Consider the following 24955-nt stretch of genomic DNA (forward strand, 5'->3'; position numbering starts at 1 on the left):
GTAGCTTTTGTAGTTGTCTCAGCACAAAATTATAAATCATAGTAGTTTTTATTTCCTATGCCCTGAGCAATATAATGAACTTAATATGTGAAATGGCAAGTGTGCTTTTGAAAAAAGAAAAGACTTATGATTCCGATTGATACTTAAAATGTAAAAAGATAGATTTCTATTTAATTTATATAATACACATTTTATTTCTTTTAATTTTAACAGCAGTTAATTCTATACATATATTTAGAAAGATATGTGAAAAAAAATGAACATTATTTTCTTTCTTCTTTCAAAGGAAAATCATTTCTAGATTATTTTTCCATCTCTTTTTTAAGAAGTTGATTTTATGGGACCACATTTCTGTTTCTTTTGAGTATGGCCTCATTGTTTCATTGTCAATATTTGATCTTTATTGGAAGTCGAGGGCATGTCAGAGTTACTCAAGAGAATGTTCTGAACTTTTCTTATCTTTTAAAGGCTTATCTTTGATAAAATTGGACATCGTTTGTACATGGTGGCTTTTATCATTATTCTTGTTGCTTTTCTATATTTACTTTGTTTATAGCATGTAACGTGAGAATGCTTTCAAGAGACCAGAAAAGATTTGGCCTCAGACACCTCATTTTAGATATTTTAATATAATCAGGAGAAAATTGGGTGTTGTATTCAAATAGGAAGGTAGACTGCATTGGCACAGGTAGAAGTACTCATTTTAAACATTCAACAGATATATATTAATCATTTACTGGAAATAAGGTAGCATGGTATATGTCGATAGAAGAATATTAGAGAAAATCTAGAAGCTCTTCTCTTCCAGGTACTCAAAGGATTGTTAGGAGAGCAGGCACAACATATTAAGTGCTGTGTTGTATGTAAAATACAAAGGACCTGTGCAACCCAAGAGAGGACAGCATTGATTCAGAGATGAGGAGAAGGAGAAAGACGTCTGTGAAGGAGATGAAGTTTGGCAAGGGAAATGAAAGGACAGAGCCTGGAGATAGAAAGGTATGGCACGTGTTCTGGAAATGGCATGTAGTTGCATTGGAGCACAGGGTGTGTTAGTGTATGTGATGTCTTCTGTCATTCATCCAGCAAGCACACATCACTTACCTCATGCCAAACACTGAGCTAGGCTACCCATGAGAAAGTTACCAACTTCTTCATGGACAAAGTTGAAAGGGTTTGTCCAGTTGCCCTTGCCCCAAAGAGGGAGAAAGTCCATATCTGGTACCTTTGACATATTATCCCTTGGCATAGAATTTGGTTCAAAAGTACATTTAAAATTTCACATTCCCTTAACTAAAATATGAAACTTTTGAACATATAAAAGAATATGTAAACACATAGTTCTCCCTTCTCTTACCCTTTCTTCACTAGTAGCCAGATTCTGCCTTCCTTCCAAGAGTACTCCGAGGAATAATTTCCATATCTTCTGTTTTTTTTTCTTTCTTTTTTCATTTAAGGACTCCCTTTTTTCCTTCCTAAGAGAGTTTGAGTCTGATGCTGATTTTTTCTCATCCTAGGGCTGCCCAGTTATAACAGAGTTCAATAGTATAAGTTCAAGGCCCAAATAAGAGATCTCAAAATAATGTTGGAGAAGAATTCTTTAATTATCAGTAGAATTGTCTTATGGATTTTAGGAAGTCCTTGTATACAGTGAAAATGATACCTGGAGTTAATTAAAATAACTTCACAGCACATATCTGCCACTGCTAGTGCTGCTATAAATAATTGCAAAGGTATGGATTTTTAGTAACTGAAAATATGCAGAAAACATGGATATTAGAAAGTTTAGATGACCTTAATGAAGAAACAACGTTGCCTAGCAGGAATGAGGTTTTGTGAATTTGATAAACACTGTCAGTTGTTAAGGCATCTTCTGATAGGTGAAAAGTGTTTTTTGATTCAGTACTGCTTGGCATGCATCTTCTCTATGGTCTATTATCTTGTGGGAATGACATTCGTTAAGTTGATATCTCTGTGTATCCCACCCAAATAAAGAATGTTTCATCAGCAAAGAGAATTGCCATATAGTCATCAGACTCTAGAAATAAATTATCAACCACGACTGCAGTGGGTGAGGCTGTTTGTTTATCAGATCACTTGAGAACAGAGTAAAGTGAGTTTCATATTTTCCTGAGTCTTGAATTCTCATTTTAGACATCTGTTCGGAAGCTTTCTAAGCCATGGAGTATTCTAAATGAGCATTTTGTTAAATGGATGAAGGAAGACTTAGTTTTCCATTGTTAGGTGAAACCTAATTAAAAATTAAATAATGACCTTGTGTTAGCTTGTAAATTCCTTATTTCCTGCATGTGTGAGTGTATTTTGTTAGACTATTTCATTTTAAAACATGCTTTTTTTTTTTTTTAATGACAAGAAGTACTTCAAAATGCTCTTTGCTTTCTGAATTACAGTACAATATCAAAGGATAGTCTCTTGTCGAAAGTGGAGGGGTTGGAAGATTTTAAAGGCATGTAGCTTTATGAGCTCTATTTTCCTTGAATAAAGCAGAATTAATTTAATTGTTCATTTTCACTCTCTCCAGTATGATTGCACACATCATGGCAGTTTACAGAGGCAGCTGTTATATATTTGTGTCGTATTAGGGATTGTTTATAGACTTAATACATGAAAGCTTTTTTTCCTTACAGGCCTGATCCTCTAGTGGACTTCTGGTGAAATTACACAGCTACCTTTCACTAATGTTAATGGAGGTTATGGATATAAATCCCTCCATAGTGATGGAGGAATGAGCCCCAGAGAAAAGAATGTTTGTAATGAATCACTGGGTGGTGATACAGGATTCACTTTGTCTACCAAATAACATTTTTTCCTCCAAAAAGTTAAAGGTCTTATATTTAGGATCTAGTCTCTCTCCACCTTAATCCTTTGCTGTTAAGTCTGCAATAATGTTAAGAACAGGAAAAAATATGGATTCATGGGTAGGCATAGTTTTTGTGTTATGTAATGATATACTATATATATAATTTTGTGTTTTCCTTTTACTTAATATTATTTGGTAGACATAACTTGAATGCTTTAAGAGGTCTTCATATTCTTCACTAATAACATTTGCTTAATAATTCATTGTCTTGAGAGACTACAGTTTATCATTTAGGTATTCAAACTTTCAAATATATTTATTGAGCACCTTCTGTGTATAAGGCTCTGAGCTTAATGCATATGACATAGTCTCTATCACAAATTGCCTATCATCTTGTGATGAAAGTAGATTTCAGTCCCTAAGGCACCTTACTGGAGCTATAAACTATGAAACTTCCTTGGTTAAAGAAAGGAAAAGAGATTTAGAATCAGTAATACCAATTCTCAAAATCTGGGGAAAATAATTCTGTGATATAATGATGTTTTCAATTACTATTGTTTCAGGCAGTTCATTTATTCAGCCAACTATTATTGGCTGCTCACTATGTGCCAGGCACTATGCTAGACACCAATGGAATGCACCAATGGAACGGGCAGATGGAGCCCTACACTCATGGAGTTTACAGTTTGGGCAGGGGGCGAGGAAACAAAATAATTTCTCAATGTGATAAATGTCTGAAGGAAGCAGATAGGGTAATAGAGAAAAAATGAGGGGACCTGTTTTAGATGGGTATGTGGAGAATAAGGCCACACTCGTCCTAAGCATCCAAGTAGAGAGAAGACCAGGTGCAAAGAACTTCGTAGGGAATGAGTGTGTCTGTGTGTACATGCGCGTCTGTCTGTCCGTCCGTCCCAGGGACTGAAGAAAAGAAAGCTTTTGTGTTTAGTAGTATGTGAGGGGAGAGCGGCCTAAAAAGAGAAGGAAGATCACATAGCAAGTCGGTGATGGCGAAGGCAGCACTTGAACCCAGGTCTGTCTGGCTCTGGACTATACTGTGTCCTACCACCTGATGTAAGCACCAGAGGGTAGGTGCCAGAGGTAGGAGAGGTAATAATTGCTACAGGCATCCAGACAGAGAAAGATCACTGATCTAAGAACTCTCAGGATTCTTTGAAAAAATGTATAGAATATGAAAGATATTATAGATCTTTTCCTCCTATAATATAAACAGGAAATTAATCAGGCTAATTTACAGATAAATTGTTATGATTTCCAGTTGAGAGAATTAACGTACATAAACCTTTTTTTATTAGGTAATCTTTGCCCATTAAAATCTTAAATATTCGTGCACATAATTTAGTGATTTTTTTTGCTTTTATTTAGATATTTTTCTCTCTAGCAACACTTATGAAATCTTGCTTACCCAATTCTCAAAGTCCATACCACTAATAAACCTCTCCAGCCTCTATTTCTGTGCCAAATGTTCTCCTTTTGTTACCAGGTCCACATAATTAATGGCTTTATCATATGAAGTAATTCAGTTACTCAGCAAAACAAATGATATACACTTTTAGAAATAGCTCTAGAAAGTAAACTTGAACCTAAAAGTGTTTAGTGAGAGGAAATTTCTGTTTGTCTTTAATTAAGAGAAACTGTATGGAAATGTAACCTAAGGATGCATTAATCAGAGAAGTCGGCATTACACTGTGTTCTTCATTTTTACTTGGCACAGAATGCACGGGTGCTCATTAAATCATTTGTAGGGCTGAATAACTTGTAATATTTCTTGCTAAATTTTTACCTCTATTCGGACTGACTCTGGAAAGTTAAAAATTTTAATCTTTAGTTTTGAAGATTTGAGCCATTATAACTGAAAATTGTTATCGTGGAAATAATATTTATTATAATGTTTACTTGCCTTATTGTTGGGGAAGAAATGTATATCATGAGGGTATATAAACTTTTAATGAAAAATTATTAATCATAAAACAAATTTATACCTGGTGAGTAGATATTTGTTCTTAATGCCCTTGAATTTTAATAGTTTGGTCTCTGCTCATCTCATCTGCAAATTTTTCAACTTTGATATTGTTTTAAAAATAAACATTTGAAGGAACAAATTTGCATATTTAGAGAGTTGGTAGTTTATTTCCTTCATATAGAGTATACTTAGTGTCTCAGAAAGAACCTAATCTATATAGATAGCATATTTGGATCATCAAGGCCAAGGAAAAGGAATTTCTTCCTCCACTTTAATTTTTTAGTTCTTATAGGTCAAACCAGACTTCTTTGGCCTAAATCATGTGGTGTGCACTTGGCCATAAGTTCGAATTGGGCTCTGTAATATTGTAATTATGTGAGATGACAAGATTGAATTAACTTAATTGTAGAGTTTCACATAGTGTCTGTATCATCATTCTAATAAAATAATATGAAATTCAATAAGAAATGCCAAGTGGGACAGTGCCCCACTCACATAAGCTTACTAAACTTGATATATTCTTATGGCGCCTCTCCAGAATGTAGGAGAAACACATTTATCTAGGTGATTAGTATTCTTTCTGTCTGCCAGATTTAAGGATTGTTTGAAAATATTGTTAGACTGAAAATCAACGTTTGTTGCTATACAGAGTTGGGCATTCCAGGCAGACTCTGAGTGTTTTTTAATGGTGTTATTCTTGTGTCCACTTACTTCACATTTGCCACGACAGTGACAGTTTTCAGTGACAGAGGGCTGCCATCGAAAGCGATAAGCTTGTAAGTGGGGACTTTGAGAAAGTAATAAAGTTATTTCTGGTCCCATCTCAAGGATATTATTGAAAATGTCTTTAAAAGTGGTCAGAGTAACACAAAAATAGGCCTTCTACAGTTCGAGTTTTAAAAGTTATTAGCAACCTGTCCATTTCAAGCTGAAAAGTGGCTCTAACACAAACTACATTTTAAATGATTCTAAATTTTTAGCTGGTTCTAAATTTAAGTAAAATGAAAACATTGAAAATTAATAGTCAAATAAAGTTCTAGGACAGAAGATGCTTTTAAGTTGGTAACTGCCCAGGTCAGATTTAAAAGTTGAACACAGCAATGCTTTGCACTTGTATGATGTCTAATTAGTGCTTGGGACTCTATTTTGTTAATAATATCTATTAGCCATAATACTGGGTCCAGATTCTAAAATCTCAAATAAATTTACAAAAAGCGTATTAACAAATTGTAAGGTCTTAAATTGATCTCCAGGATATTAGGAAATCAAATTTAAAGCATTGCATTGTCTGTTACTCAATGGAGTTGACTGAGGACAGCGTGTGACTTGTGTGCTGCAAATGATGCAATAGCTAAATATTCTGGTGTGACTTAAGGTTGATTAAATGATCATCTTTAACTCTGTTTTTCCTGGGGCTTTTTGAATTCTTATTTTTAAGGTGTTATTCTATGCCGCATTGTGTTGCTTTTTTTAAAAAAATGTTCTCTTTTGGACAAGAAAACATATAAGCACTCTGGATTCTGCATGGGTATTAGCAACCTTATGCTCAGAATATAAAAGTATACTGTTTTATCACAAAATGACCCTCCTCCAAAAACAATTCTGGGGAGTAAAAACATAAGCAAGAAATCAGAAATTGATCAACAGATTTATAGATTAAATTTTTTTTTTCTAACGTTTTTGCCCTGGAATTAATTTTCAGTGAAAACTAAGACATTTTTCTACTCATCTGGAATCAGTTTTTACCTCATTAGCAGGAAATGGTGAATATACATTCAGCACAAATAGAGTTTGCTTTATGAGGCAAAGAATTTGCACTCCATAAGTAGATACATACAATAAATGACTCTGCTGTCTTTAAATAGCATTGAGAAGGAAATTATAGCAGTGGATACCATCATTCAGGTAATTTTCAATGGTGTGATTTTTCCCCCCTATAAATCCAAAGAAAGGAGAAATTTTAACCTAACTTTTTGGGAAATATTTTAGTGGTGACTTTAGTATATTGGTAAAACGAAATGTTTACTAGGTGGGCCTTGGTGCCGATAGTATATGGGACTAGGATTTAAATTTCTTTTCCATTTTCTTTTGATCTTAATGTTACATAACTGTATTTGGCTCTATTTGTGTTATTGCAATAGGAAGATGTGTAGGTGGAAAGGTATTATAAAGGTAGGTTAGAGCTAACTTCTTTGACAAGTAAAAATTCAAGTGAACAAATAAATAAAAATAGATTCAAAGAATCATAAAATGTCAGAGGTAAGGCACCTTAGATTTCATTTAACTCAAATTTTGTCTTCAAGATCCTAGAAGAAATGCATATTCTGTGATTGTAAATGGGACTTTTTCGTATTTAAAAGTTAAATTTATTAATGTGTCCACTTGTTTACCCATGATATATTTATGACTTTAAAAAAAAATATTACTAACAGGAACATTCTGTATGGTAGTTTCTTTTTATTTGTCCAGAAGCTCGTATATTCCTGTTAGTTCACTAATATTCTCACTTGTGCAAATGTACAAGAGAAAATGGCAATTCAGTGTTGAAAAACAGAAGAAGTTATAGTGCAGTAAGGCTGAATTAATTGTGCTTTTGACAGTGAAGTTGCCATAAGGGTCATATTTTAAAGTTTTGGAGTATCTCACAAGTATCCCAGAGTTTGCATGGGGTTGTTAAGTGTCTCAGTAGACAATACAATCTGCCTGTTATTCTGTCCTGACATATACAATGGATGTCATTGAACTGGCATCTAGGAAGCCAGTTGGTAGCATTACAGATTTTATCACTCATTCCAAACATAAGAATTGCAAAACACCTTTCTTTAAATATTTTTTCTTCATGGTGCAACTGGGGAGGGCCAAATTCCAGCCTTAAATAAAGTTTCAACCTGACTAGGTGATAGAAATGGCAGAGTAATAGAAATTTTGGTAAAGAAACTGGATTGTGTCTAGGATTAGACTGTACATTTGTGACTCTCTCAGATGGGCTCCTCTTTTCCCCTCGGTATACCTGTTCTTGAAGCCAGGGGGAAATGGAGACTGCCACCTCTGGTTTCTTCTTATAGAGATGTTCCCCATAGGACTCCTAGATTCTAATCAGTATTCTTTTTTTTTTTTTTTTTTTTTGACGATAATTTGCTTAAATAATATCCTGTCATCAGAATCCTTTTATAGAATTATCTTTACATTTTTCACAGTTTTTTCCATCCTGGCTTCTACAAAAAAAGTATTTTTTCTTTTCTTGAATAATTTTCCTAATGGAGAAGACATATAAATATGCAGGAAAGAATCCATAGTCATGCAGGAAACCTACACAGTAGGGCTGGTTTTGATACACGATCCACCCTACTGACAACCTGCTTGGTAGGCAGCATCAAATAGTAATGCAGAGAGTACAAAAAGAGACCTCTGATGCGATTTCTTTGGTTTATATATTTTGCATTGAATTTGTAGACTTTTTTGTTGGAATTAATTTGAGATGATTAAAGACATTTTGCAGAGTACTCAAATATAGGTGAAAGAATTTCAAGTTTGCTCATTTTGGCATAATTTAAAACAAAAGTGTTACTGTTGGATCTGGGCATGTGATGGGTGAATGAGCGTTTCAATGAAATGACATAAGTCTGTATAATTTGGAGGGTAATGATGCCTTAGAACGAGAATAAATCTGGAGCGATGGAAAGGCTCCATATTCTAGATAAATGCATGCTTCCTCTATGAGTCTGAAAATTAAAATGAAATCTTTATACCAATTCTCTGGTTGGGGGAAAAAGCTACATGGACTGAGTTATGATATATTTCAGGACAGGAATATTAGCTTTAACCTCTTTCCTCACATTACATATGATATTTAATCCATCATCTTTGTTTTAAACAAACAATACACAAGCTGTTGTTGGCATTGGTATAAAGCTGATGGTCCATCTGGAGAGCAGGAATATAGATCAGGAAACTAAGAGAATCAAAATTGGGTGCAAGGGTAGATTTGCATGTGTAAAACCTTTCTGTTTTACCAGCTTTTTATCAAATTATTTAATATTAGGCAAAACAGATTCCTTTTCTTTGGATCTGAATGCCTTACTGGAGGAAGTGTTGCTTCAATGCTGAAAAGAGAACAATTGGGTTTTGAGAAACAGTATAATAATAAGCCACTACTGTCATCTTTTTTAGCATGAGAGAGTCCATGTGGAAGAGTAGAGAGCACTGCTGTGGAATTTAGTTCTTGTTTTAGCTGTGTGATCTTTAGACAGTCATTTTAGCTTCTTGACTTTTGGTGTTCTTTGATCCAAGTTAATTCAGCAACCATTTATTGAGGCAACTGTGAGAATTTTCTCTGAGCCAACCATTATGCTAGGCACTGTGGATCTAGATGAATAAGACTGAGTCCTACTTTCAAGAGGCGTAAGGTCTTAACGATGAAGACAGACATTATAACTGAACAATGCAGTTAGTGTTGTATTTGGCACACAAAGGAAGGAGAGATTAATTCCGTCAGGAGTAGACAAGAAGATTTGTATTACGAATCCTTCGTAAGGATTTTCCATTTTGACCAGCCGAGGAGCAGGCATTTCAGGTATCTGAATAGTGAGAGATTCAGAACAAATTATCAGCAAAGTTCTTTATAGTTCTACATTTGTAGTGTTATCAATGTAAAATTCTTTGAATAGCTTTCCACTGATGAGTTATTTGCTGAAGAGTGTTTATTGTTATGGTTGAAAGAAAATAATAAAGAAAGAACCACTGATTTCCTTTAGTTACAAAATTGGGGCTGGATGGGAGGAGGCCAGTTTTTTTTTTTTTTTTTTTTTAAATTATTTCCCTGTTTGAAAAATCAACCTGCTCATAGGATTGCAAACACTGTGTAGAGAGGCCTTCCTTCTTCCTTCTAGGGAGTGACAGCAGATAGAACCACCGCAACCTGGCCTCCCTCCATGAGAGGAGGAAATCCAGGTGGCCATGTTCAAGCGTGTCTGTGTGCAGCAAGGCTTCTGAAATGACAGGAGAGCCCGGCAGCTTCCCAAGCAGCTGTGACTCTGGATTGCGCCTACCATCTCTGATTCTCAGTAGGAAAGGAGTGAATCTCTGTTGCCTTAAGAGGCATGGAGACTGGGACTTTTCTCCCTTTTAAATTTTTCATTTTATTTTTAAAATTTTTGAGTGGCGGATGATGATTTCTTGACAGTAAATTCCCTCTTTTTAAACCATTCTAAGTAAAGATCTTATGTAAAGTCATGGGTTAGGAACAAAACCAGAATCCCTCCTTTTTTTGTTGTTGTTTGTGAACGGCCAATAATTTATTCACATGTGACATTTGAGCTGGCATTTTTTTTTCCTCCTAAGATGACAGTTGCTTCCGCTGTTGTATCCTAAAGCAAAGTCAGAAAAGCCCTTTGCTTTTGTCTCAGTAGTTATATTTTACCCTCTTGCCTTTTTCATTTAGACCTTATGGTATTTCCTAACCCTCAGATTGTTTTGAAAAGCTTTGATTAAAAGACACTGATAAAAGAATTTGATAACGAAGTTAGGAATGACAAGGCTATCTGCAGAAGACCGAATGATTTGGCAGCCTAACAAATTCTATTCAGAGCACACAAAGAGATCCTGGAATGTTTTATAGGGACTTGTGTTTGGGGAACGGTATGAACTCAGGTTACCTGCAGAATATGGTGTCATATGGAAACATTTAAGAGCTTATGGAAAATTCTTTGAAATAAAGTGGAATGAGCTAGCAAGCATATAATACCTTAGAAGAAAAATAAGAGCATTCATTCTGATTTTCAGGTGGCTGCTCAAGGAAGAGAGATGGATGAAAGTAAATCATTTTCAACTTTATACACATAATGTAGAAGATATATCACCTAAGAATAGTTTTGCTAACCAAACCCAAGACTTTAAAGGATATTACAGGCCGTTATGTCTAACCACCTTCCTCTGTAGGAACCTCTTGTGTGATACCCCCAACAGCCTGCGCTTAAATACTTCCAGAGAAAAGTGAGGGAGCAGGAATGAAGGTTGGCAGGAACTCCTGTTGAATACCTAATATCTGCAGGATACTGGAGTAGGCACTTTCTTGCCATCTCATTTGACTTATGCATGGGTTTTATAATCTCCAGTTTACAGATGAGGAAACTAAGTTATATAAGCATAAGGAAACTTGCCTCAGCTCATGTGTCTAGCTTAAGGCAAAACGGATATTAGAACCTGACCTATCTTCTTGCGGCACACTAAACTGCCTCCCAGGTTGAAGGAGTGCTCCCTTCCTCAAAAGACAGCCTCTTCTGTCTTAATAATCCACACCGTTTGAAAATGCTTTCTTTTATTTAGCTGAAATCTGCCTCTTATTAACATCTTTCCTTGGTCCTGATTCCACCTCAGGAACATCACAGAATTGATGGAATTCTCTTTCCTGATGCAGGTATGTTAACAAGTACTGCTGCCCATATGGTCTCTGCTATCTTGTACTTAGTCAACTTTTTAAAAATGCGCGCGCGCACGCACACACGCACGCACGCACACACACACACCCCAATGTCCTTTTGTTGACCGCGATCCACCTTTCAGCATGTGGAGCTCTTTTTCAATACTAGAGGTCTAGACTCAAGGAATGTGAGTGTTAGAAGATACCTTAGTTTCAACCCACCCTGTCTGATACATCAACTCATTGTTAGTATGCCATCATTCAAACCATTAATAAAAATAATGAACAGGACAAACAGGCTAGGTTAACTTGTGGGCTGTGTGTCAGTTCCTGAAATTGCACACAAAATGTAGACTACCTGTGAATTTTTCTGAGAACTGGTTTGGTAATGATTGTCAAATTTTAAAAGGAACCAAGTATCTTAAAAAGTTAAGAATTATTCAAAGTAGAGAACTTCCTCTAGATTGAATTAACTAACCTCTTCGGAGAGGGCTTTCCAAATGACCATAAACTCACACAACCAAAATCTATACCATGTCATTTTGTCCAGGAGACATGGTAAGTGGTCTTATCAGATGTCTGGCTGAGATAAAAGTTTGCAGTATTTTCTGCATTCTCTTGATACCCCTGGACATTGAAAAGGAATGATTATGCTCCTAAAAATAGAGAAGATGACTACAATATTCTTAAGCTGGAAGTGAGCCTTTTAAAAAGAGTTCTTTAAAAAGTAAAAATATAAATGTTAAGGAGTTTGCACTTATATTTCTTTTCTTTTTGTTTTAAATTTTAAACCCAAATATTATTCACCAAAACCTTATGCTTTACTCTGCAGGAACCTTTGAAAGCAGGTGGGGTATTGATGAATATCCTGCATACAGCCAGCACTTACCTGTTATACAGTAGTAGGTGTTGGCCTCCTTAGTAGACTGGGAGCTCCTCAAGGGCAGGGGCCTTTGCAAATCCTTGATTTCCCAACACTAAGCCCAGTATCTGGCAAATAGTGGACTCCGATGGTTTATGAATTGAATGAAATGGTTTAGATGAAACTGCCTGTCATTTGGTATTCTAGTAGTGGGGGGTTTTTTTTTTTTTAGTCAACCTTATATAATATATAATATATACCTTTATTTTGGGCAAATGATGTAAAAGTGCAATTGTATAGAACACCTAATTAATAAATAATGAAGAGGAAGAATAATGGACCATAATGACATGTGATCTATAGGGAAGTAAAGAGCCTGGTTGAAAATGATGAGCTTTATTATGTGTGAAATAAAAAATGTATAGCTTAAGTGAAAGTGTTGATTAATATAACCCCCTCATATGTTATTGTTTCAAATGGGCATTGGCCTGCATGAAGTGGATATCGATAGTTTTATATACCTAGGAAGAGAATTGAAACCTTAGATCAGTTAAAACCATCCGCTACACTTTACAGATAAGGAAACTCGGGTCCTGACAGTGAAGTGACTTTCCTAAGGTCACATCCTCAGAAAAGTAGTGCTCTTTCCAACAAATGGTGGTGCCTGCCTCAGGCTTTTCTTTTTTAATCTTCTAAATGTTAAAAGTGTAAGATTAAGTAAAGATCATTTCTAGGTCATATGAAGCAGCAGGTTGCTCCAGATATTTTATATGTACAGCCCCTCTTATCTTGCAGAGTGAGGACATAAGTCCATGTAACTTGGTTTTACAGGATAGCTCCTGTGCAAGTGGAATATACCCACAGAAAGCAGCCATACCTTTTCCTCTGAAGTTGCTAGTTCTTTGAAGTATTTCACATTATGGATGTTTTCCAAGGGAAGTTTAGAGATGATGAACATTTTAAAAAATACCTAATGAAGCTGACAATGTTGAGAGATGTTCAGAGCACATCTATACCTTCCTACAAACTGTCTCTTGGGAGCCCCATTAGAATTAGGATCCTGGTTTGATAAACAAGGGAACTAACCTAGTGTAGTGGTTTTTATATTATTATAATGAATCTTCCTTGTCTTTTTTTTTCTTCCAAAAGCCAAAGTCACTGTCTTCGATTGCTTCAAGCATGATAGTCCCGTCTCCCTAGCCTAGCTAGACTCAAAGTGTTTCTTATGTTCCCAATGTGACTTATTTAGTCCTTCCACTTTGTATTAAAACAGTTTTGGTTATTGAGGTAGGAAGGAAAGGAAAGACCAACCCATTTCCAGTTTGCTTGGGCTACATTGATGTTATCTTTCAAACTGCTAGTGAAATGGGAAAGATGCCTGGTTTTTACGGCATCAGAGATGCCAGATGTGTGATGAAGACAGATGTTATCTTAACTCTTTTAGAGTAATGGACAAAAAGACATCCATTGCCCTGTAACTTGCAGATCTTCTGTAACCTTTTTAAACAAAATGGGAGAAGTTGCTACTTGTACCCAAGGGAAGAGAAAGTTAATGAATAGAAAAGACAGAATTTACTTAGGAAATAGAGGAATTAAGCTCTGGACAAAGCATGCATCAGTGATGCATAACATTTTTGTTAATTGGGTCTTAACAGGTTTCTGACTCATGTGGTAATCATTGTAGAAGTGGGTCATACTAGACCATGCCAGCGGCATATCCCGCAGCTATAAGAACTCTTACCTACTTGTGCATGTACACCTGAGTGTCTGGAGGCGTACATTTCTATAGCTTAATTTAGGTTCCACGTACACTTCAGTGGTTAAACCTGAGCTAGACGCAAAGAGTTTGTTTCCATTAAGAAAATGAATCTTTTATGTGGACCAAGGTCAGGTTAGTTAATTTGTTTGCTTTTATTGGAATAACTTTTCCCATTCCAATTCATCACTTAATTTTAAGTGGTTCAGCTAAAATACCCATTAAAGTCCCTTACATTTCTACCAGACTAGGGCTATGACAGGTTCAGGTGACTTTTTTTTTTTTTCCCCAAGGCACAAAAGTAACTTTTCAAAGCATCAACCTGTTCTTCCTTGTCTTTAATTTTCCAACAGTGAGGGAACATTTATATAATAGTAGTGTGACCTTTAATCGAAAAAGACCAAATGAAGTTTTCAAAAGAAAAAAGATTTATTTAAAATACGAAAATGTACCTGACTGTAATAAATATTACTTGTTTTAAAATAATATGATTTTTTTTTAAATTCTCCTTTTTCTGCCTACTACATTCACCCTCTTTCCCACTGATGTATTTTTCAGTACTGCTAGTAAAGTAACTAAATGTGATGTTATTGCTTTAATTAGTGGTGACAAAAGATCAATTAATGTTATAATTAAAAACAGTGTCTAGATCTGTTGTTTGTGGTGAATGAATGTGACAATTACTTTGTTCATTGACATAGATGTGTTGAATTTCCTTCCTAGATTTTAAGGGGGTGCATTTTAGGGCTGATATGCATATCTAAATGTGGACAGTAGGAACAAGGCCTAGCATATTAGGGAGAGAATAGGGCCCCTAATGTCTAAGCTAAAGCCATATTTTAACATACTTGACACCTTTCCTTGGTGCACTATCAGCAACTTGCACTCACTGGGTCTGGAGCCTTATGCTTTTAATATTTTATCACTAAATGCTTAAGTGTTTATGTTGCAAAAAGAAAGGAAGAAAAAATTCCCGCTTGTACTCTCCGACCACAAGAACATGACAGTATATGATAACCATGTCATTGATGATTTTGGTTCCATGTTATAGCAATAATTTTAGGTCGATGGGGCAGAATAATGGATATGTGATTTTTGCAGTACTGGTTGGATTTTCTTCTGATACAGAGCAAGCTGTTTTTCATACGTCGAAGCCTGGGAAAGCTATGTTACTGTAAAAAGAGTAACCGTATCTCTTTTCGGAGTTGTTGCCAAGCAGATGTAGACTTTTGGAATGTGCCCAGAAAACTTCTACAGCTGATACTTTGGTGACTTGTTCCTACTTCTGGCTTTATTGGCACCTATTAAAATAGCAGAGGAACATGATTTTGTGTTGGTAGGTCACAATTTTATACACGTTTTTAGGAGAAATTAAATATAGGTAAGACAGATGATTGAAATGAAGTGAACCCAATTTACTTTTAGAATAGCCATAATGATATGACAGCCTTCAGTTATGTCATTTTGGACAAGAAAGAATCAAGGAAATTTATCTACAAAGATCTCTGAGAGATTTTGCATTGAATGGCATACAAATATAGTCCACTATAATTGAAAAATTAATCTCACCTTTTGACTTTATCTTATAAATGGATCATGCTCAGTGTATTTACCTGAGTAGCACTTGGTTTGATTTAAAATTTTTAGATTATTGGCTTCCATCATCATGTTTTGGTATTCTCTCCATAGCATCATTGTTGTAAAGGCTATTTGAAATGGGGGGATAGCAACAATGTCAGGTTCACAAATTTATCAGAAAATGAACATTTTCTGTAACATCAGGCCCACACAACAAAAGTTAATGCCACAATCTCAGGTAACTTGGTAGCAACTGAAATCCTGTAACCCTCAAAGGTAGTGTGCTTTCGGCATGGCTGGTAAAAGAAGGAAAGTAGTGGAATTCATTGACTTTGTTCCTGACTAAAAAGACAATTAAACAAGGAGAGAAGGGATGAACAAAAACTCAATTCTGCTTTTTTCGGAGGAGTTGGAACATGAGGAGTAATACAACACTTTCGATATATATATTTTAAAAACTTAAAACAAATCATAGATCATACTAAAGGATTGCTGAAGTTTAGAACATAGCTGAGGGTATAGATGTCAGATTTTCTTACACAATAGTGGGTCTTTTGTTTCAGAGTTCACTCTTGGCAAGAAACTCCCTACCACTGCGTTAATTTCCTGTCGATCTTTCATTCAGCAACAGAACTAGAGATGGGGAGCAGACATTGCCCCCCCCCCAGACTTTTTAAGACTGTGCTTTGTGTAAATTAAGAAGAAGAAAGAAAAAAGAACAAACTTTTTCCAAACAAGATGTCCGTGTGCATTCTTTAAAATCCTGTGTGACTGCGTGCCTAAAATGATCTTTAAAACAAGCCCTCTCCATAATTTCAAGCCTCTTCTTTTTCTAAAGACTTTTATAGCCATATTTTTCCTTCTCGGCATGTGAACAAATGTGTAACTCGAATAGATGTTACTTTGCTATTTACTTAGATTGTTTTAAAAGGCTAGCTGTGTGGAGAAACAAGGAAGGAAGGGAGGTGGGAGTGGCTGGGTTTATTTGTTCTGTGTTAACCTAATGAGTACAGTTCTTAAAAATAATAAATATTTATATGGGATCTTAATTTTTAATGAGTCTCAAACTGGCTGGTATAGAAAAGTGTATAGAAAGCCATACATATTAAACTATACATATTATAAATACATGCATATGGACACTGGAAGGTAAGGGACCTAATTAGTTTTGTTCACTGTTGTTTTCCTGGTATCTAGAACAGTGTCTGACACATAACTGGCACTCAGTAAATATTTGTTGAGTTAAAAAATGAATGTAAATACACAGCATTAGATCAGAATTTGGAGGTTCTGGAGTCTACTTCTGGCACTGCCATTAATGAAGTATGTGAAGTTGCTGAAGTCTCTTAAACTCCTTTGCTCCTCTGGCTTTTAAAAATTGGAATAGTACCTGCCCTCCTTGCTTTCATGGGTTTTCATTTTTTATGATGATGAAATGATATCTAAGGGATTCATTAGTGCTTTGAAACTACAGGGTATTTTAAAGAATGTGTGTGTGTGTGTGTGTGTGTGCGCGCGCGCTTACTCCCACGCAGAAAATCCTTTATCTCTTTGCTTCTCAATTTCTTTTCTTAGGAAAATCAGATTATTTAAATCCCATTATGCACAGCTTTCCTCTGTTCTTCCTAAGCCTCTGTATTCCATTACCTCCAGTAAATCAGAAAAAGGTGGTGAGTCAGGCTATTGTAGAAGGTGAGGTCTGCAGTTTTCTCATATCCATTTTACTCCGTGGAACTCTAAAATCTTGAGTACATATATCTCAGGAAGTTTCTTAACTGTTTCAGCTATATAACAACGACTTGAGGGCTCTTATATATGACCACTTCCAGATTCTTTGATTACCAAGTTAAAGTATTTATTGTTAATGCTGTAGATTGATAATCATGAATTTAACAGAATCTAGCTAAAATCTGTGTCATGGAATTAGCTATAAAGATATATTTAAAAAAGAAGTGTCTGTGTGTGTTGTGAGAGTGTGTGTGTTTTAATAATATTGTGTCCCAAAGCTGCACACGTGGAAGTGAAAAGGATAAAAAGTAAAAAGTAATTACAAGAGTATTAATGAAAAGTCATCATCAGGACAGTTGTTTTTCATGTTCGAAACTCTTCAAGGCTTTACATTCATTCATCCTCCACAGTTACTTTTTGAATTAGGATTCTTAAATTTAAATTTTGAGTACCAGTATAGGGTGGCTCTTCACATTAACATATTGTTTTGGAAGAAAATGGTGTGAAGGCTGAAGTAGTCTTTAATAGCATTGGAAAACTTTTAAATTTTAAGAGACCATTTAGTCCAGCTACTCTCATTGGGCTCTTGGAAGAACTGAGGCCCAGATAGCCCAGGTCCAAAGTCCTTGGAAAGGCCATGTGACAGGTTAGTTTTGAGTCAAGACTAGAACTAAGTCTTCAGATTTCCAGATTTCTACTGTTTTTTCCTGTTACCCAACTGTTTAGTTTTCTTACAACTAAAACAATACTATAAACCCTACCTAGAAGAGTTTTCCAAAATATTATTAGTGTTGAATGCCTTAGCATTACATTTGCTTATGACAGTCACTCTGGTTTACTGAGCCAGAAACCTAACTTTCAGATTAACAAGACAGTAACATTTATGTGCCATCATTGCCAGACTTATCCATAGATCACACAATTTAAATCTGAAAGAATATAAGTCATGCCACCCATACCCCCCCCCCTTTTTTTTAATGACAGGGGCGAATGACAACTCTCCGTTGTCACTTGCTTCCATGGGGCTTAAAAGACATGCTGCTTATTGAAAGAGTAGTTCAACTTAAAAACTTAGGGGATATATTACACCATGTAATATGCCTGCGTTGGTCCATGCATTCTTTTTAGAAACCTTATCTTATTTATGTCTGCTTTTAACAGATAGGCTAGGTTAAGTTATGTTAAACATGTTGTACTGGGGCTTGATTCACCATGCTGCAGCCTGGCTTTCTTCCTTGATTAGCTTTAATCAAACTCTCTGCATTCCATGACCTCAATAAAGCTATTTTTCCTGACAAGTAAAGACTGTCTTAACAAGCACAGCTCCTCTGTAGTGAAACTAAGGCTGAGTTAAGATGGGGGTCTAGGTCCTCATTAAAGTCCACAGCATGGAGTACAAGAGGAAATGATGAAATGGTGCTCCCTGAAACATCTCTTCTTTAAATTTAATTAGACAAATTATAAGCAAACCAGTAGATGCCCTGGGAAGGCAATCAACATTAAGGCTAATAAAAGCTTAGATAGTATAAAAGGGCTGGGGGAAGTGCTGGAGTACCTAGAAACTAGATGAATTTCAATATTGATTTAGAAATTTTATGATGTTTTCAGCACAAAAATATAGTTTATACTTAAATATTTTAAAGTTTGGCATGCACACACATATGCACAAGATATTTTATAAATACTTTGTATGTACAGTATTCATATACACTATATATAAAGTATTTTATGTACTGGGAGATACAATTATGGTCTGACTTTAGAATTTTGAATCTTTGGGTTCAAATTCTAGCAAGTTTCCCTACTAGGACTTTTTGTGTATATCTGTGTATATGCATGCAAGTTACTTCACCTCTGTGAAATCCAATTTCATCATCTATAAAATGAGTAAAATATTTCTTTTCCTGAAGAGGCTTTATAAGAATTAAATGAAATTAAACTAGGTTATAAGTATAGAATGCTTGGCACAATATATGGCACATAATAGGTGCTCAAAAATAGGGGCCTTGTATTTAAAAGAAACTTCCACTTAGTTAAAAGTGGTTTCAAGTGAATTTCCCTATAAATATGTGAGAATTGGATTATAGATGTAAACATTCTACACAATCTTATGGATCAAGATCATTTTAAGGGAAAATGCTAGAGGACAGAAGTTTATAGTTCTTGGAAAGAATGGTGACTCAAAACGTAATAAGTGAATTGTTTAAAGCTTAGATCAGCCACGTGGGGAGGCATCTCAGAAGGCTGAAACACTTATTAAGTGCTGCAATGCTAAGCATCTTGTATACCTTTTTATCTCATTTAATTGTTGAGATAAAACAACTCTGCAAGGTAGGTATTGTCGACCTAACTTTACAGCCAAGGAAAAAGAAATTCAAAAGACTGAGTTGTATGTTAACATGGAAAAGTCAGAACTGGAACTCAGGGTAGGCTTGGGGAACTCAGGTGAGATGGAAAACTGGTGCAGTTGTGTGTGTCACATATAAGTTATTTGTCATATGTGTTCCTGGGATACACACATCTCTCTTCCTTTTCATCCTTGATGAATTCTGAAGAATCTTATTTTGTGTTTAACTCTCAGTTCCATAGCTTTTGGACTGTGGTTCACAGCCTTAGTTGCCTGTAGCATCACCTGGAATAGGATTGGGCATTAGTATTTTCTAAAGCTCCGCTGCTGATTCCAGGCGTGCAACAAAGAGCCTGCTTTCACATGTGCGTATCTCAGGCATAGGTGTTTTGGTTGTCCCCAGCTTTAAGCCTAAGTCTCAGCAGTGATTTGTCAGAGTTAATTATGATCCTCCTGCTTGTTTAAAGGAAGAAATATAGAAGCCCTGAAATCTTTTCCAGTTATGGTAGCTGTTGTTTACTCATTAATTAGCATGTAAAAATTAAGTGTTCTTACTCTTAGCTCATTCTTCACCCTCCCCTCCCCCTGCCTCCTCATCCTCAGTCGAACAAGGCCAAATTAAAAGGAGTGAAGATTAGGGCAAAGAAAAGTGATTGTGGCAACTTTCCCTTCTCAGAGAACTAAAGAGCAAGAACATTCTTTCATTTATTTTTAGTAAAACAAAAATTATTTTCAAAATACGCTGGTCTTACCCCCACTCCCTTAGAGGTGGAAAGGATCTTTGTGGTCAGACTGATTTGTGGTCAAACCGAGGCTCTCACTTTCTAATAAAGAATTAGTCATTTTAAACTCTCAAGAGTCTCAGCGTCCTAATCTGTAAAATTCTGAACTCATTTAGTTACTCTGAGGATAAAATGGAGAGAGACATGATTTGCTGAGGATAGCCCAGAACCTGACCTGTGTAGCTCCTATGGTGAGGTTACTGAGACACAAATATCTTTGGATACTGGTCAGACTGGACGTTTTCCTAGAGGGCTCTGTAAGGCTTGTTGGTTCTACAGAGCAAGGAGGCCTGCAGTTGACTCTTTAAATCTGAGATGATGTTATTCAGGACCTTGTTCTTGCCTCTGAGAGATTCCTGGGTATTTTTTTTTTACAGACCAGAAAGTAAGGAAGTTAGGATAGCTTTCCTGAAAAGCTAGTCTCAGGAGTTAGTAGCTGATGTGAATCAGCATTCCCTAAATTCAGATTTCCTAATTCTCTCTCTTGTCTCAATTTTGAGTCATTCTGGTGGCATTGTTAATGAACTCAACCAGTTATTGGGAAGTGATCTTGTCTTTCCTGCTGCCTTCAGGCACAGCAGCTACATCTAAATTACCCCAAACAGATCTATTCCCATTCTTCTTTAAGAGACTATGTAATGAGCTTAACTATTAAGTTCATTCTAATTTCTCACATTGCTAAGCATCAGGTTAAGCATATTTTTACTCCTTCCATCTTCCATAAGATTGTACTTATACCTCTTAGGGATTTTTACAAAGAAAATCTTGGTATCTGCTAAGGGACCACATTTGCAGGATGTTTTGAGAATTCATTTAAGGGGTAGCTCTCCCTGCAGCTCCATGACCTGGAAGAAATCCAGACATTAGGTTCCACCAAACTTGAATGATACCCAATAAATGATGATAGGAATATCCAGGGAGGCTGAAGCCTGGAGACCACTTACTCCCTAAGCCCTGAATCCTTATATGACCCTGAGATAGCCAGGCAGTGGGACTGCAAGGCTGAGATAAGTACTGAAAATTGGCCAGTGTACTTTTTTTTTTTTGAACATAGCTCCCTCCTTTGCACTTTTCTGTACCTCTGCCCTGAAGGCTACATAGCCTGTTACATACTGATAGCTAAGTAAAAGCAATCAACACTCCTTATTACTGCCTACAGAAAAGACCTAAATTGTTCACTGGCCTCCAGGATATTAGTAGATATCTGGCTTTTAAAAAAATTCTTGTGTGTGTGTGGAGGGTGGGGAGGATAGAAGAAGGCAATGTACAGCATCTAAATTTGCATTATATAAATACAAATTTTATACTCCAGAATAAGAAATAAATAATTTACAGTAGATTTGCTTTGTTCCAAGACTAATGAGAATTATCTTGTTCTCTGTGTGCAGGTTCCTTCCCCCACCAGTGGCTTTACATAGTTTCTGTAGGGAAGAAGTGCTATTTATAAAGTAGCCTGGGATATGGAGAATCCAGTGATAAAAGGAATAAGAACTTTTTCAGACCGTTTTACCCCTTCGGAATGTAACATGGGAAAGCTGATTCCAAAAGGCTATACCTCTGGGCATTCTGGTGAAGTTGGGGTCAGAATTGGTAAGAACGAAATGAACGTAGGACGAAAATCCCCATTTTCTGTTACATGTAGACAGGCTAAAAATGAGGCATCCTACATTTGGAATTAGAAACTTTATTATACAAAGGCAGGGTAGAGGAAACCTAATTTGACAGCAGTTCATGTGAAAACAACCCAAGAGTGTAAGTTGACCACAAGATTAATAGGGGCCAGCAGTGTGACATTGCTGTTTAAAAACCTAATGCAGTGTTGGGCTGTGGTCAGACCACAACTGAAATTCTTTTGCCCAATTTTGGGTACAAAATGCTAAGAGGAACTCCAGCAAAATGGAGACCTGGATACTAATGGTTCAGGAAATCATATCATAGGAAGGGAAGTTGAAGAAAGCACGGTTATAAAGCCTGGGGAAGAGATTCCTTAGAATGACCTTAAGAATAAGCTTACGTATTTAAGTGTCTGCCGGGATAGTCTCTGTTGCTTTAGAAGACAGAAGTGTGTGTGTGTGTGTGTGTGTGTGTGTGTGTGTGTGTGTGTTTGGGGGGAGGGAGGGAGTGTCTTTCTTTGGCTCCTCAAACCCATATTCCACATGAAAAAAGAAACAGGAACCTGAGTTAGCATCTTGTACTGCCAGGCCCATTTCTCCAACAAATCTGCTCATCTTCCTGTGTTTCAAAATGAGTGGCTGTCACTGTTTTTCACCCTGTCAATCATCCAAACCAGAAACTGGGCATCATCTTCTTCACGTGTCCCTTTCCTTCAGGGAGAAAACCATTGCATTTCAATTCGGCACCTATGGTACTGGGCTTTAGTTTATCTCCAATAACTCAGTTGTTGATAGATCTTGATGGGGAGACAATACTGTTCATTTCTTAAGAGTTTTGAGCTATTTACACTAAGTGATGCCAGAGGGACAGATTACTGGCATTACTCACAGCAGAAGGAGAATTTTTGTATCCTTTTTGAGGGCCAAGGTTAAATTCTGTGTGACTCAGTGCATTGACTTTCTATATGACCCTGAATCCCTTCTGTTTCCTCATCTGCTTGTCTTGACCTATTTCATTTCCACATCAAAACAGTTTCATTAACACTGTGATCATGCTCAGAAGATGGTAGCTAAATGATGTAATTAAACTGGTGTGTCAAAGGCTATGGGTTTATTGCATATGCAACTGTCTTTCCTGGTGGGAAGATACGCTTTCTGCTGACATACTAGATCTGCAATCACGCCAATTGGCCAAATAATCTGCTGGGTGATGGTGAGGTGTTTGTGGCGATTCCACTTACATAGGCAGAATGGTGGGATCTGTGACTGTGTTTTTGCTCCTACAATGCAACTGGCCAGATGCTAATGGTTAAATAGTAAGAAGAAGAGAAGGCAATTTAGTTTGGGGCCTTGGTGAGGATCTTTTCCATTTTTTTTCTTCTTCTTTTCCATTCTTTTTCTTTCTTTCTTTCTTTTTAATCTGTGCTTTTGGCATGCTAATGCATGCATTTAGTCTCTGCAAGAAATTTTCATTTAAGAAAGAATTTGAAAACACGAAGTGCTCAATTCATATCTCCTAAACAACTAAAAAGACTGCAATTTCAAATGAGGAATTATGTTGCAAAGAAGAAAAAAGTTGTTTATTATGGCTCAAAATTTTAATCACCCAAGGGCTGTAAAGTTAAAAATAGACAATTCTGCCTTCTGTTTATGGTAAACTTGGCTGAGTCCCGGCAAATTTCAAAGCTGAACATACTGTATGTTATTTTTGCTTAATTTTAGATTCCACATTTTAAAAATTATTTCTTACAAGAAGCATATTTCAGGATATAAACTTAGCCTGAAGAACAGTATTCTCGATTTCTGCCCATATTGAAACTCCTTTGAAAATAGTAAACTATGGTTTTGGGATTTTCCTATTCCCAAGAGTCCAAATGGGTACCTTTCTAAGTCTTTTACATTATGAATGAACACAGGAATACAAAATAGTAAAGGTTACTTTCTACTTTCTGGTTCCCTTACTTGTAATTTTAGTTTTCTTAATAGTATAACTTGAGGCAAATATACATAGTGCACACTAACTTTCACTAAACTGTTTTCCAGAGGGAGGGACATCTTGCGTTGCATTTAGTTTTTCAGGTAAGGAGACTGGAAGACACAGACGAGACACTCATGGCATATAGAAGGTGTCTGCTCATGTGCCAAGAACTTGAGAGCCTGGGAGAGAACCGCTCAGCTGTAGCTACGGGACAGGGCAGCTTCTCTTCTGATACGTTCACACCTGCCAGGGGAGCCGCTTGTGTGGTGACTGTTTGGCCTAAGAGCAAGTAGGCTTGTTGACTCAACCCTCCTCATGCCTCCTCCGAGAGAAGGAACACCTGGCTTCAACTCTTTACATAACTCTTGTTGATTCTTGCTCCTGAGCTCTTTCAGAGATATGTTTTGGGCTTTTCCTCCCAGGGTTTTTAGAACAAGCCCTTTGGGGTGGCAAGAAATCTAGGGAGGGGATTTTTTTTTTTTTTTTTTTTACCCATTACTCAATGTGGTGACTGAGAATCAAACATATCCCACAGTAGAAATGGTGCGCTCAGTAAATATTTGCTAAATATTGTTGCGTGAATGACTGACTCTCTACTGAAGATTAAGTTTTCTGTGAGATGACCCTGACAAAGTTATGTTTATGATGAGGTTAACCATAGCTACCATTGAAGAATTATTACCATGTGCTAGACACATAGCTGAAAACTTCATCCGTTTTATTTCTTATCTTCCCACGAACCCATTTTAGAGAAGATAAAACTAAGCCTTACCAGGTCAGGACCTTGCCCAAGGTCATTCAGCCACATAGACTTAGTTGTGTAGAATCTGTACTTAGTAAGTAGAGAATTAGCACTAATTTCATATTCTTTCCAATATGCTATCTCACCATGACTGGGAAAGGTTGCGGTAACACATACCCATGCATACACATGTGCCTCTGAGCAGTCAAAGGAGATGTCACAATATTCATTAAGGTGCTCATACCTTCAATCCTGAGATAATTTCCCAGGCTCCAGTCAGAACCTATTTACACTTAGTTTGCACACATTTTTAAAAAAAATTAATTATTTTTTAATGGTGACATTGGTTAAT

At 36.3% G+C, this 24955-nt stretch overlaps 1 protein-coding gene across 11 annotated transcripts in view; it reads left to right on the forward strand.

Moving 5' to 3' along the window:
- Positions 1-24955, forward strand: part of NFIA (nuclear factor I A) — a 352559-nt gene that overhangs the window by 35955 nt on the left and 291649 nt on the right. The window contains exon 3 of one of the 11 annotated variants that reach the window (XM_036228889.1): positions 809-23408. The exons of the other annotated variants lie outside the window; for them this stretch is intronic. Within the exon in view, the coding sequence (XP_036084782.1) occupies positions 809-849 (41 nt within the window). The 3' untranslated portion in view covers positions 850-23408. Of the gene's footprint in view, positions 1-808; positions 23409-24955 lie in introns of those variants that run through there. 11 annotated transcript variants of the gene reach the window in all.

Source organism: Rousettus aegyptiacus, unplaced genomic scaffold (assembly GCF_014176215.1).
Source record: "Rousettus aegyptiacus isolate mRouAeg1 unplaced genomic scaffold, mRouAeg1.p scaffold_m13_p_1, whole genome shotgun sequence".
Lineage (NCBI taxonomy): Eukaryota > Metazoa > Chordata > Mammalia > Chiroptera > Pteropodidae > Rousettus > Rousettus aegyptiacus.